At 36.9% G+C, this 15,463-nt stretch overlaps 1 protein-coding gene across 6 annotated transcripts in view; it reads right to left on the bottom strand.

The window, feature by feature from the left end:
• Positions 1-2,735: 2,735 nt before the first annotated feature.
• Positions 2,736-15,463, bottom strand: part of LIN54 (lin-54 DREAM MuvB core complex component) — an 87,861-nt gene continuing 75,133 nt past the window's right edge. For all 6 annotated transcript variants that reach the window (XM_030917914.1, XM_030917930.1, XM_010358946.2 and 3 more), the window contains 5 exons: positions 14,685-14,756; positions 13,768-13,870; positions 13,469-13,606; positions 8,108-8,310; positions 2,736-5,492 (listed from right to left, as the gene is read on the bottom strand). In XM_030917914.1, coding sequence (XP_030773774.1) covers positions 5,291-5,492; positions 8,108-8,310; positions 13,469-13,606; positions 13,768-13,870; positions 14,685-14,756 — 718 coding nt within the window. In that variant the 3' untranslated portion in view covers positions 2,736-5,290. The remainder of the gene's footprint in view (positions 5,493-8,107; positions 8,311-13,468; positions 13,607-13,767; positions 13,871-14,684; positions 14,757-15,463) is intronic.

Genomic DNA, 15,463 nt, shown 5'->3' with positions numbered 1-15,463 from the left:
GGCAAATTTTTGTGTTTTTAGTAGAGATGGGGTTTTGCCATGTTGGCCAGGATGGTCTGAACTCGTGACCTTAAGTGATCCACCTGCCTCGGCCTCCCAAAATGCTGGGATTACAGGCATGAGTCAGCGCCCAGCCATGAAGTTCGTATTTTTACATATGGATATGCCAGCCCCATTTGTTTAAAAAACTATCCCCATTGAACTACTTTTGTGCAGTTATAAAAAAACTATATATATGGGGTCTCTATTCTCTTCCACTGATAAATAGGATCTATCCACTACCACACTGTCTTAATTACTCTAGTTTTATCTGTCTTGAAATTAGGTGGGAGTTCTCCAACTTTGTTCTTTTTTCAAAAATATTTTGGCTGTTCTGGTTGCCCCTTTCCATATAAGTTTTATCATCAGCTTGTTGATTTCTATAAAAATTCCTGCTGGGATTTTGACTGCAGTTGTGTTAAATCTATAGATCAATGTGGAGAGAACTGACATCCTAATAATATAGAATCTTCAAATCCATGAAACATGGTATATCTTCTTTTTGTAGGTTGATTTTTTTCATCTTCTTTTTGTAGGTTCTTTGATTTTTTCCATCAGTTTACTTTTCAGCACAGATCTTACATATTTTTGTTAGATTTCATGTTTTCTGAAATCTGTAAGTGGTGATTTAAAAATTTCAGTTTCTAAACATTCATTGCTACTACACAGAAGTAGTCAACTTTTGCATACTGATTTTGCTAAATTCACTTATTCTAGTACTTTTTAGATTCTTTGGTTTTTCTGTATAGGGATTCATATCATCAAATAGATATTGTCTTATTTATTTATTTTCAATCTGTGGGCCTTTTTCCCACCTGCCTTATTGCACAGTGAGCTACAGTGTTGAATAAGAATGCCTTGCTCCCAGTCTTAAAGGAAAACATTCTTCACCATTTGTATGTTAGCTCAGGCTTTTTTTGCAAATGGTCTTCATCAGGTTTAGTCTTAGTTCTCTGAAGACTTTTTTTGTTTATTGAATCATATGTGGCTGTTGAATTTTATCAGATACTTTTTTCTGCACCTTTTGGGTAAAAAAATTTTTGAGATAAAATTGACGTAACCATAATATTCACCCTCTTAAACAAGCATATAGTGGCCGCGCACAGTGGCTCACGCCTGTAATCCCAGCACTTTGGGAGGCCAAAGAGGGTGGATCACCTGAGGTCAGGAGTTGGAGACTAGCCTGTCCAATATAGTGAAACCCCATCACTACTAAAAATACAAAATTAGCCAGGCATGGTGGCGTGCGCCTGTAGTCCCAGCTACTTAGGCGACTGAGACGTGAGAATTGCTTGAACCCGGGAGGCAGAGGTTGCAGTGAGCTGAGATCGCACCATTGCACTCCAGCCTGGGCGACAGAGTGAGACTCCATCTCAAAAAACAAACAAACAAACATACAATTTAGCAGTTTTTCCTATATCTACAGTCATTTTCTGCAACTTTTGAGATAATCATTTGGCTTTTCTTATTTATATGCTGAAACAGTGAACTACGTTGATTTTTTTTAAACATTGGATCAACCTTTTATTCCTGGGATAAACCCTACTTGGTCATGATGTATTCTTTTTATAATATTAGGATCAGATTTCATATGCGAGTATGATAAATGACAGTTTTATAAAATCCCTGTGACCTTATAATAAACATTACCCTAAATATACAATTGTTTTATTGCTTTTGAATAGAAACTAAGAGTGTCTTAAATGCTCTCATAAAATTTGCCATTTAGAAGGAAATTTTTAATTTAAAAAATACCTTATAGCTTTCAACTCATAAAATCACATGGATTAAAAAAAAAAAGCTCACCTTTGGTCTACAGATAATGACAAAATGTGCATTCAAGAAGCCCTTACAAGAAAAGCCTTAAGTAATTTACACGATGAATAACTCCAATAGTAAGGGATTTTTAGCTGATGGCCTTCCCTCTGCTTTGGGTGGCCACACCAGAATTCCTATAGAAAATGCTTAAGAGATACAATATGATCAAAGTCAGTCTGGAGGTCCTGCTGTGAAGCTTCATTTACATAACTGGTATTCATTTTCTTAACTATTTGTGTTACAGAACAATAAAAATAGATAACTTTTCTAAAAGTATTTTTATTCACATTTTACATAAGATTGAAAAAATGTCAGTTGTCCACTACCAGAAAATGGGGAACTAAGGAGTATGTCCTTCCCACCTCCCCAATCACTGTTTGCTTTTGTACCTGTAACATTAAGGTTCTGTTTCCCAGACCCCAGAGATAAGACCTACAGGATGTGTTTAGTGCTTCAGAAAAAAGGAAACTAAGAAAGATAGCTATCATAAGAATATCTCACATTAAAAGACAGAGTAGACTGATTTCCTGGGTGTTTTTGTTTTTGTTTTTGAGACAAGGTCTCACTCTGATTGCTAGGCTAGAGTACAGTGGTGTAATTTTGACTCACTACAGCCTCAACCTCCCCAGGCTCAGGTGATCCTCCCACCTCAGCCTCCCAATTAGCAGGGACTGCAGGCATGTGCCACCACACCCAGTTAATTTTTTTGTATTTTTAGTAGAGACAGAGTTTCACCATGTTGCCCGGGCTGGTCTAGAACTCCTAGACTCAAGTGATTCACCCGCATTGGCCTCCCAAAGTGCTAGGATTACAGGCGTGAGCCACCATGCCCAGCTGAATTTCTGTTGTTAAACAATGGGGAAGAAAGAGAAGACATATTCTCATTTCAAAGCAATTTATGTTAGTAATAACTGAGCAAAATGGTAGAATTTTTTAGTTGTGTGTTTTCAGAAGTAATGTCAAATTTACTAGAGATAATTTAAAAGGTTTCTTGCATATTAAATGGTTAAAGTGGTGTTATTAAACTAAAGAAAAAATGCAAAACCTTTTTTTTACAGAATAGTATAAATGTTTATTTTCTGTATGATTTACTTTGCTGTCCTGTTTTTACAATATAGAAAAGTGTATTCTTTGAATAGCTCTAGTAAATATAAATTTAATCTTTCTACTTTGGGATGTAAATAGACCTAAAAAATTATATACCCAACCCTCCCCAAATAGTCTTTTAAAATCACTGAATTAATGTGGCTGTTCATCTTGTTCAGCAATTTGATGCAAATGCCTGAATACAAAAAGTTGTTAAGTACTACACAGGAAGGAAAAGGCTTAATATTTTAGATAGATTTTTGAAAATCAGAAAAACTAGTAGCATTTGATTGCACCTTGAAATTTTTTTACAAGCAAAACATTCGTAAGCAATGCCATCATACATAATCTACAATTGTAATCAAAATTTCACGAACATTTTCTGCACACTGTATATAAATACACATCACAAAGGTGCAATTAGAATTAACACAGAGTATGTACAAAATGAACAAAGTTTAAGTTTAGACCAAAAACTTATTGCAGTCTTTTGAAAAATAACTTGATTATTATTTTACCCTTACACTAATTTACATTTATACAAATTTTAATTAAACATACTAGATTGAGGTGCTAAGAATGTTTGCACTATCTACATTTAAAGTTACTGCACTATGATTTTATAAATCCAAATTTAAAAGGAAGATACTTTAGTGAATAACGGAATCCTCTTTTAGATTACTTAATTTCTATTGCCTATATCTTGTGTGTTCATATGAACATATATACACACTTAATACATACAACTATAGAGTCCTTGTAGGAAATGCAATAATCATATACTAATTACTGACAATTAAGGTACCTAACAAAATGCCTGAATTCCAACATGGTTTTTTCTTGTCATAAAATCAAGAGTCCTGTCACAACAGGCTCTTAAATTCATAGTTTTTGAATTACTGAAAATGATTTAGGTTATTTTAGTAATTATAGGAAAACAGACCTTCCAAATCACTGGCTGAAAATAATGTCATATTAAACTTCCCTTATGAAAAGAAATCCCACTGCAATTTTGAAAATATTGTTAGCAGGCCCATTTCTGTAAATCAAGTAAGAGTTGTGAATTGATCTGAAACCTCTTAGTTCCAAAATCTATAAAAAGGGCTGGGCATGGTGTCTCACGCCTGTAATCCCAGCACTTTGGGAGGCCGAGGCGGGCGGATCGCAAGGTCAGGAGATTGAGACCATCCTGGCTAACACGGCGAAACCCCGTCTCTACTAAAAATACAAAAAATTAGCCGGGCCTGGTGGCGGGCGCCTGTAGTCCCAGCTACTTGGGAGGCTGAGGCAGAAGAATCGCTTGAACCCGGGAGGCAGAGGTTGCAGTGAGCTGAGATTGCACCATTGCACTCCAGCCTGGGCTACACAGTGAGACTCTGTCTCAAAAAAAAAAAAAAAATAGTCTATAAAAATGACTGATTGTATAGATGAAAACTTCTCTAAATTCATCTTTTGTAGCTTCCTTAGTCTTTGTTTCTCCACCCATGCCAAATTTTATACTTGATTACTATGTTAGGTTCTATATTATCACTACATAATATGTTTACTTCTATTTATATCCACCTATCATTTTAGTAGTACCCAGTAATCACTTTGACAATTTTCTTCTTCAAATACATACCAACTCTTTGAAAGAAAAGGGAGACAGCCTAGAGCATCTGTTAGCCATTCCTTATGACAGAAACACATTGCCCATCCTCTGAGAATTATTTACTGTCCTTTAATATTTTATATGTTTTTTTTTTAAATAACTTTAAAATTTATTTAAAGTGTGCCTAGGGATTATTTCCCCTTCTGACATTCCCAAAGTGACAACAGGATATTATTCCAGAATCTGCCCAAAAAGGCTGATTTTTCTTTAAAAGATAGTCCTATTCTAAATACAAAATGTCATTTGAATGTGTTTCATAAGAACTTGTTTATGTAACATTCTGTCTGCATATATTCTAGATCAAGTCCTAAAGAATGGGTGCTAACCATTGCTGCTTTGGCTTTTCTACTAACAAAGTCATACAACACCATACATTATAAATTATATGAATTTATAAACATTTTTTGTTAAAGGTATCAGAAAGAGAACATCTAATTCTTAAGAAACCCAAGCAAATTAAGAAATCTATATAATAAAGAAAAATTCAATTTAGAAGGGGCATAAGCAGATTTAACTAAGATTTAAAATGTACTAATTTCCTCATTTAAAATTTCTTCCTCTTCAGTATTATAATTTCAGGTCTTTTAAAACAAGGACTGAATTAAAATACAGTAATTGTTTTTCTTGCAGAAAATCAAGTGTCCCTGCACCTTAAATTTTCTGTACAGTTCCATTTATCAGTCTTTTGTGCAAGAGTTAGCAATTCATGGCACAAGGGTCACTTTTTGCCTTTCCTGCAGAGTTGATGACACTCATCAAACATCGTCCGAATTCCTCGAGTATCATCCGTTCCGCTGCTGCCTTTGATTTTCCCTTCTTGTCTGCCTGCTCTGCCTGGGCAAGGAGGCAATTACATGTGGCTTCAGCTACTTCCTTAGTTACAAATGTAAATGGCAATCTGAAATGATTTTTGAAAGAGAAAGATGATGGTGGTGTTAAATAATAGCAAAAGTGGATACATTCTTTCATCTGGAAATCTCTACTGACACTTTCACAATTCACCAGCAGGATGAGCATCACAATTGACACAGTGAGCACAAGCACATCCTAAAAAGGGCTTTAAAAAGTTAGATTTGGTTTTATTATTCACATACTGTAAGAATATTGTTCAGAAAATTTAACATATAAAACACGTGACTTACTACCTAGGCAAAGTTATGTGGTTAACTAAAAGATAATAGTCTACATGAAGACTAGAATTTAACTAAAATCCTCCCAAATCATGAATGTACGCTCCAAAAGTTCAATTTTTATTTACTGCTGTTGCTCCAGTGCCTAGAATAGTGCATGACATAGGACACTACATGAGTAGTTGCTAAATGAATAATATTGGGAATTGATAGCACTATCTCTTGGGCAAAATGAAAAATAAAGCACTTTACCATAGTCACTGATACTGTTTGTAGAAAACATTCCAAAATTCTGCATTGTTCTATCACAACAAAGCAAAATGGGGAAACCAAATGTTGTTCTACACAGAGTTGCATTCATAAAGACCTGAGCTATTGAGTATTAAATTGGAGCAACCCATCGTGAGGCTTGCTATATTTGCAGCCAACTCAAGTCTTAAGCTGTGACAGATTAAGTCAAGCAACATAATCTAACCACGAACTCAACAACCTGTGAGTAAGCGGTCACTAACAAGTATACTAAACAATGAAGTCTGAAATTAAAGCTCACTATGGCAAGAAAGGGTAATTGAGAATTCAGGTTGCCATGCAGCTGTATAGGAATCTTTAACATACAAACCAGCATTTTAAACTAGAAAACATTAATTTAAGGTTTTGTCACTTGAAACAAGCTTGTTAACATGCTAGCATAACTTTTTTTATACAAGTTTTTAATACGTAGTTTTGATTATAATGTATAATTTTATAATTTTGTTTTCATATTGTAAACATCTTCGCAATTTTAAAAAATTATAAATATTTTACTGTGGCAGTATCTTTAATCTCCATGTGGAGATTATATTCAGTACTCTAAAGACCAGAATCCCAGGTTATAAGCCTCATTAAGGTGTCTGACCATTTCCACTTTATTCAGTCAAAAACCATTTGCTCCTTATATTCCAGTCATAAGAGTTTAGAATTAATATCTTAAGGCCAGGTGCAGTGGCTCACGCCTATAATCCCAGCACTTTGGGAAGCTGAGATGGGCAGATCACCTGAGGTCAGGTATTCAAGACCAGCCTGGCCAACATAGACCTCATCTCTACTAAAAATACATAAAATTAGCTGGGCGTGGTGGTGTATGCCTGTAATCCCAGCTACTTAGGAGGCTAAGGCAGGAGAATTGTTTAAACCCAGGAGGCGGAGATTGCACTGAGCTGAGATCATGACACTGCACACCAGCCTGAGCAACAGAGTGAGACTATCTCTCGAAAAGAGAAAAAAACAAAACAAAAAACTAGTATCTTAAATATTTGTACAAAAAAGCCTTATTTTTATAAGCACTGGATCTCCTTTTCAACTTAGGCATTTTATTTTTGAGATGGAGTTTTGTTCTCGTTGCCTAGTCTGGAGTGCAATTGTGCGATCTCAGCTCACTGCAACCTCTGCCTCCCGAGCTCAAGCGATTCTCCTGTGCCAGCCTCCCGAGTAGCTGGGATTACAAGCGTGCACCACACACTCACCTAACTTTTTGTATTTTTAGTAGAGATGGGGTTTCAGCATGTTGGCCAGGCTGGTCTCAAACCCTTGACCTCAGGTGATCTGCCCACCACGGCCTCCCAAAGTGCTAGGATTATAGGTGTGAGTCACCGTGCCTGGCCTACTTAGGCATTTTAAATCATATGCCATTTGCAAGGTGCATTCCATTTAATAATTCCTCGAATTAACCTCTAACAAACTTTCTAATACCAGTCCAGTCCAAATCACAAACTATGTTTTATCAGGTCTTGACAGACACTGTCTATTACAGACATGCCTTATTTCTCACAGCCACCTGGTATAGGCTATTTTAAGGAAAGAAAACTGAGGCTCAAAGAAATTCACAAACTACTAAGCAGCACAGATAGTATAAACTCAAGTCTACCTGACTTTAGAGGTCAAGCTTTTCTACTCCAGAACTCAGCAGATAAGAGATAACAATAAGGAGCTGCACTATTACAGTGTGATGGGTGGCCCAATAGGATGGGAAAAGTGCTCCAAGAAATGGAAGAGGCAAGAGAAGGTAAGAAAATGCAAAAACATAAATAATTACACGTTCAGCGAGACATATGAAACATCTGGTTTTCTTTGGGGTTCCTCAAATTACATAATTACCTCATCTTAGTAGACAGAAATTAAGCACAGTGGACTAAATCATTACTGTGCATTTTCGAACTGCACAATAATCTGACAGTGGCTTCTGTTACCTTTAAATTCCTTTACAAGTAGCTAAAGATGGAAAGAAAATGCAAAAATCAGGTTTGCAACAACCAAAAGTATAAACTCAACTTTGCCCCCTGAAAAGAAACTTTATCAAAAGTGAGTATTTGGGAAATACTATAAAAAGATTAAAATACTGACTTACTTTCCGCCTCCACTATTTAAAGCTGGTGTTGGCCTAGTAAGCAAGTCTGAAATTTGAGAGGATAACTTCGTCTTGGCTGCTGTTTGTTGCTGTACCCTTACTTCAGCTGCATCTGCCAAATGCATCAATGTCTTCCTTTCCGGGCTTTCTTCAAAATTCTTACAGCCAATACATTTGCATATTGAGGAACACATTATTTTTGCCTAAAAGAGTTACAAAAGAAAAGTTTCCAAATCAAAACCAAAATACATTACTGTAAGTAGATGCTATGATCAAATCAACAGCTAATAGCATTACCTGGTCAACTGATAATAAGATTAGATGGAAGCATCTCTGGCTGACAAACAGTAACTACACATGTGGCTAGCTAGGTTAGATATTCTTAAGTCTGACAGTGGCACATTTGTGGTGTGTCCTTCCACGTCAGTTTTCCCCCACTATGGATATAGATTTTCCTCAGATATGAATAACACGTTTTTAATAAACATGAATGATACATGAAAATATCAAAAATAAGGGTCATCCAGAATCCAGCCACCTCAATCAAATCATCACTAACATGTAGATGACCTCCCATTTATGCATATGTATATAATTTCATATTAAAGGGATTTCATAGATGCTATTTTTATTATTCTATTATGCTATTTTAATCTGAAGAGGGAGTTCGGGAGGGACTTCAGATTCCCCAAACCCTTCAATAACCCATATGAAACTAGGGTGTGTTTTACATTTTATATAAATATATATTTTCATGTAAAAATATGTCATATATAAAACCGTAGACCTTATGTATATATACAAATACAGAACTTTCACTTTTTAGTTTTTCAAAATCATATACCTGCTTTTCTGCATCTTGCTTTTCTTATACTACAACTCATGGAATCCCTCCAAAGTCATCTGGCATAGCTTGAATTCATTCTATTTAACGGCTAAGTGTAAATCCCTGGTATGATGTGTCTATTTTTTTGGACTTTCATTTTCCCTATTGATGGGTGTTTATTTTTGTTTCCAGTTCTTGGGTACCACAAATGATGCATAAAGAGATTTTTTTTGGTATACATTATGCCTTTTTATTTCTCTGAGTTAGATTTCCAGAATTGGGCTCACTGGATAACAGGTCGTGTATTTTAATTTTTTTTTTTTTTTTTTTTTGAGATGGAGTCTCGCTCAGTCGCCCAGGCTGGAGTGCAGTGGTGCGATCTCAGCTCACTGCAAGCTCCGCCTCCCGGGTTCACACCATTCTCCTGCCTTAGCCTCCCAAGTAGCTGAGACTACAGGCACCCACCGCCACGCCCAGCTAATTTTTTGCATTTTTAGTAGAGAGGGGTTTCGCCGTGTTAGCCAGGATGGTCTCGATCTCCTGACCTAGCGATCTGCCTGCCTTGGCCTCCCAAAGTGCTGGGATTACAGGCGTGAGCCACCGCGCCCGGCCAGATTGCTTTTTCAAAGGGCTGTAATACCTCACATCTCATCAGCGATGTGTAAAGGAAGGATTTCCCACATTCCCTCCAACAATGGATATTATAACTCCTTTTAACATTTTATGCTAGGCACGGTGGCTCACGCCTGTAATCCCAGCACTTTGGGAGGCCGAGGTGGGAGGATCACCTGAGGTCGGCAGTTCAAGACCAGCCTGACCAACATGGAGAAATCCCGTCTCTACTAAAGAAAAAAAAAATTAGCCAGTGGCACATGCCTGTAATCTCAGCTACTCAGGAGGCTGAGGGAGGAGAATTGCTTGAACCCTGGAGGTGTGGAGGTTGTGGTGAGCCGAGATCACGCCACTGCACTCCAGCCTGGGCAACAAGAATGAAACTCCGTCTCAAAAAAAAAAAAAATTTATAATCTGGTAGTGGGGGTAATAAAGTGAGATTTCACTGTTCTTTAATTTATATTTCCCTGATTTCGAATGAATTTGAGTATGTTTTTGTTAGCTTCATTTTCTTCAGTGAACCCATGTCTATATAAATAAATAAAACTGTCCTTTCTCTCTATACCACCTAGTAAGATAAACGGTCTGCATTATAAACACATTTACTCTGCTCCTTTCTTATAAGACACCAATAAATTCCATTTACCAAAGGAATAAATGGATATAAGTTTGTGTTAACTGGGTTACTGTGAGCCTGACTGGTAATCTAACTAAAGCAATACTTAATAAGCATCTAGTGATGAAGAGAGAAAATTCCTGACCTCAGAGTGGGGAAAACATACCAATAATGGTAATTTAGATTATATATATATATATAACATATATAATTAAAAATATATATATTTTTAAATTCTCTTTATATTTTAAGAACCATAAGAAAGACATTAATAGTGTCTAACTGGAGCTCAGGATGGAGAAATTACAATGACACTTAGCTTGGCTAATTTAACTTCCCCTGTACAAAAAAAAAAAAAGTGGACGGGAGGAAAAAGGTCACAAGAAAAGACACAACCATGAAATAAGGTGGGTAGGCATTCATCGAATCAGCAAGCCTATAGGCACGGAAAGGAAACATGAATGTGTTGTCCAGATGCAAACCAACGGGATTAAAAAGCCAATTCAGCTGAAGAGAAAGGTGTCAAAAGAACAGTTCAACACAAAATGTCAGATAAGCCCACAGCTAATTTACAGCCAATTAGCCGCTGCTATTCATAGTTTAGTGTATTCTAAGTTTCTTCATTTTTTGGTACATAACTTTTGGAATGATAAATTTGTTACTAGACGGTGTATCTGTCCTGACAAAACTTCATTAGAATAGGTAGGGCAGGGTTCTCTCTTCTAACACTTTTCAACTAGTCCAGTACCTTTTCTACTTCTATTCACAGATTTGTTAACCAGTTTAATTAAATGGTTAGTTCATATATGTCTGAATTTCATATGCCCAGCATGTATTGATTGTTCAATGCCATATACATGAAAGGGTCGCTTTGCCCTTCTGATCCAACTTTACATAAATTTCCACGTTCTCAAAAGAAGTGTTGGCCGGGTGCAGTAATCCCAGCACTTTGGGAGGCCGAGGCGGCCGGATTACAAGGTCAGGAGATCAAGACTATCCTGGCTAACACGGTGAAGTCCCGTTTCTACTAAAAAATACAAATCATTAGCCAGGCGTGGTGGCGGGTGCCTGTAGTCCCAGCTACTCAGGAGGCTGAGGCAGGAGAATGGTGTGAATCCGGGAGGCAGAGCTTGCAGTGAACCGAGATCACACCACTGCACTCCAGCCTTGGCAACAGAGTGAGACACCGGCTCAAAAAAAAAAAAAAGTGTTAATTTTTACATATTCATGATAACTTTTGTATGGCTTCTAAACGTAAGCTAGCTATTTCATCTGGTATTCAAAAGAAGAAAGACTAAAAAAGATTCCAACACTGGATGAAACTGGCTTGTTGGATTTGGAGATGTTCCTTAAGACAATTTAAAAAATCAAGTTGTGACGGTGGCTCACGCCTGTAATCCCAACACTTTGGGAGGCTGATGGGTGGGTGTATCACTTGAGTTCGAGACCAACCTGGCCAACGTGGTGAAACCCTGTCTCTACTAAAAAAAAAAAAAAAATACAAAACTTACCTGGGCATGGTGGCAGGCGCCAGTAATCCCAGCTACTTGGGAAGCTGAGGCAGGAGAATCACTTGAACCCAGGAGGCGGAGATTACAGTGAGCCAAGATAGCACCACTGTACTCCAGCCTGGGTGACAGGGCGAGACTCCGTCTCAAAAAAACAACAACAACAACAAAAAACTTGTCTCTTTATGCAATTTTCATTCAGATCATCTGCAGAACTCACAAGATGTTACTCTCCTATTCTACTTTACTTCCTGAGAGTAGTATTTGACTTTGTAAATAAGTAGATTAGGAAAGAATTCATTACACAGCAAATGCAATACACAAAATCTTTCATGTGACACATGCTGTATAGGAGAGGGGACTGAACTGGAGGACATGCTCCTGTGGCAGGGCAAACCTTCAGCAAGTGCAAAGCTAGGCTTTCTGCCCATAAATAAATAAACTAATTAATTAATTAATTCTCTCTTGAGAATAAGAAAGAATGAAAATATATGACAGTATGAGAAGAGCCAAGAACAGGAATAACGCAACCACCCAAAACACTCTCAGTAAAGTTTCAGGCATACCCAGAAACCAATTATGGTAATCTAGGGTTAAACTCAATCACTAGATTGTTACACATAACCTTCTAAAATAAAACTATATAGAACTGTGTCTAAAGCAAGAAGGGGAAGATTTACATGCCTTTTGTCAGAGCAGAGTTTCAACTACATCTTCCAGAGAAGATGCCTGACCCAGAAGTAAAAATAACCAGCTCAGTGGAACAACAAAATGGTGAAAATGGAGACAATCGCCTGCCGTGACCAGTAACCTCATCCGGCAATATGCCATATCCCCCTTTCCTATTTTTATGCTCACAAAGCAAACTTCTTAACATACTTTGGTTTTCCACAGAGCAGTGTGCTTTTCGAGTGGGCATAACCAGCATTTTGGTCAAGATAATCCTTTAATTTCCAGACTGTACCCTGGGATGCAGGCTATTTTGTATCTGTCTGTCTGTCTGTCTGTCTGTCTATCTATCTATCTATCTATCCATCCATCCATCCATCCATCCATCCATCCATCCATCCATCCATCTCTATCTATCTATCTATCTATCTATCTATCTATCTATCTATCTATCTATGACAGAGTCTTGCTCTGTTGCCCATGTTAGAGTGCAGTGACATGATCTCGGCTCACTGCAGCCTCCACCTCCCGGGTTCAAGCGATTCTCGTGCCTCAGCCTCCTGAGTAGCTGGGATTACAGGCGCCCGCCACCATGCCCAGCTAATTTTTGTATTTTAGTACAGACGGGGTTTCACTATGTTGGCCAGGCTGGTCTCGAACTCCTGACCTCAAGTGATCTGCCCGCCTCTGCCTCCCAAAGTGCTGGGATTACAGGTATGAGCCACTGTGCCCGGCCATATATTTCTAAGAAGCCTGTGAAGAACAATAAGAACTGCACCTCAGGTGAGAATCACTGCTGGAGAGTTTCCAATCCACTTTGATACTATTATTTTTATTGAAAATCAGTATATTGGTATTCTGATCTGCATGCATATTTCTGGGCATAATGACCAAGAAGTTATGGTAAATCACCCAATAAGACCCCAGGCTGTAACAGTAAACCCAAGGTATTCCTCCGAAGCCCTGCTAAGGAGGCTCGAAAGCCTTCCTCAAATAAGGGCCTCTGTGCCAACTGTGCATATTTTCAAACTGCAATAGCAAGGTGATTTCCCAATTTTCAAGTAAATTTTTGTAGTGTGTCCTTTCTAAAATATATTAAAAGATATTATTTTCACCACCCAGCATCTCACCTCATAGCATTCACAGTAGTTTTTAAGACATCCTGATCGTTTGCAATTACATCCTTTGCTATGACGTCGATCAGATTCTCCCTCCTTTCCTTTCCCAATCTTAGGCTTAAAGGCTTCTGGATTTCTGTCAAGGCATGCCTGGCAAAACAGATCAAATATCAGTTAGAGTTAAATCACAGTAGATGAAATTTAAACACTGCAAAAGGAATTGAAATGTTTCTTTGCAAGACAACTGAGTTATTTAAAAAATTGGTGAAACTGGATATTTCTGTCAGTTAAATGAAATAAAAAATAATCACCTTTATTGCTTTTTGCCTTTCATTTTCATGTTCCAAATTGTTATAACAATTAGTACAATTGCAGTTGTTGCAAAATTCACCATTTGCAAAGCAATCACAATATCTGAAAGGTAAAAGTCAGTATAGGTAAAAAGTCATTATTAAGGAAAACTACTAATTACCTGATTATATATGCATACATTGTATATATATTGTACACGTACTACATATGTGGTAAATCATTTCAGAAATCTACTCAGCTACCCAGTTGAAGAGTTAACAACATATATTGTCAACCGCATACTAAGGCTCAAAGTTTAAATCACCAAGTCCTAGAATTTTGACCTAAAACAGTCCAACCAATAACAGCTGTCGCACAAGAGCTATATAATTTTATGTGCCCCCAAAGTCAGGCATTTCACAATTCTGAAAAAGGAAGAACACTGGCTATATTCTAATAGTTGAGCTGGCTCATTTGAGTTATAGTAGTACTTCTTTGGATTCTATGCCCCAATAAGACCAATGCTTTTCATTTAACTATTTCATGTCAAATCTTTATAATGCTAATAAGCAAATTAACCATTCAATGATTTTTAAAACTACCTAGAGTATCATCTCTTCACGTAGTAGACCAAATACAAAAGTCATGAATAAGATCAAACATTATTAAGGGCAGAAGCTATGTCTGTCTCATGCTGCTATGTCCCTAACCCCGACTCCAGTGATTCATGTATAGTAAAGACTCTAAATATTTCTTTCTAAAATGAATGAAATAATATTTTTATACTGCCATATATGTGCAAACATTGACTTGTATGTTTATTTAAATTACGTAGACTTACGAGCTTTGGTCTGTTAAAAATTTTTAGTTAACTCCATTTACTTTTAAGAGCATTTCCAATTATATTAAATGAGCAAAGAGTGGCAAAAACACTTACAATTTCAAACACAGTGATTTTGTACAGTTACAGGGCTTTCGGGGCCGACTGGCAGACTCTGATGGGATTATGCTGTACAGATAGAAAAAATATATACATTTAATCAATTAATAGTAACTAAAATTAATTTAGTTACTACAATTAATTTAAATTTAGCTACAATTAATTTAAAATTTAAAAAATTAGACCTAAAACTAATTTAAGATTAGAAAAGTCTTCAATCTATAAATTGTTCCAGAAATAAAGTTTTAACCAATGTTAAATTTGTCCATCTAAAATAAAAAGTTTGCTATGTTGTTCTGTTTACATTAGGTCCAAAGGCAAGTTGTAACATGAAAAGAGGTAAAGACGAGATATGGAATAATTTTTTAAAAAGAAGTTATCAATAGCTGCTAAAGAACACTCCACAAACACTGTCCCTTCTAAGAAAACAAAGTTGAGATTGCCTCAAAACTCTTGGGATTCAAGTATAAAAAGGCAGTGAGGAAAAGGAGTATGTGGAGGAGGAAATGGAAGTGGGATGTGGACTGATTCCGGGTAATTAAGCGCTGCTTCTAAGCTGATATTGCAAAGGCAGTAATTAATAGATAAACAAATAAACATCAACAAAAAACAAGGACCTAACATAATTTTTAAAATAGTTGGGCAGGTGCAGTGGCTCAAGCCTGGAATCCCAGTACTTTGGGAGACTGAGCCAGGAGGATCACTTGAGCCCAGGACTTGGAGATTAGCCTGAGCAATATAGTGAGACTGCATCTCTACCAAAATATTTAAAAATT

Source organism: Rhinopithecus roxellana, chromosome 2 (assembly GCF_007565055.1).
Source record: "Rhinopithecus roxellana isolate Shanxi Qingling chromosome 2, ASM756505v1, whole genome shotgun sequence".
NCBI lineage: Eukaryota > Metazoa > Chordata > Mammalia > Primates > Cercopithecidae > Rhinopithecus > Rhinopithecus roxellana.
This window is presented reverse-complemented; position numbering and strand designations above follow the sequence as displayed.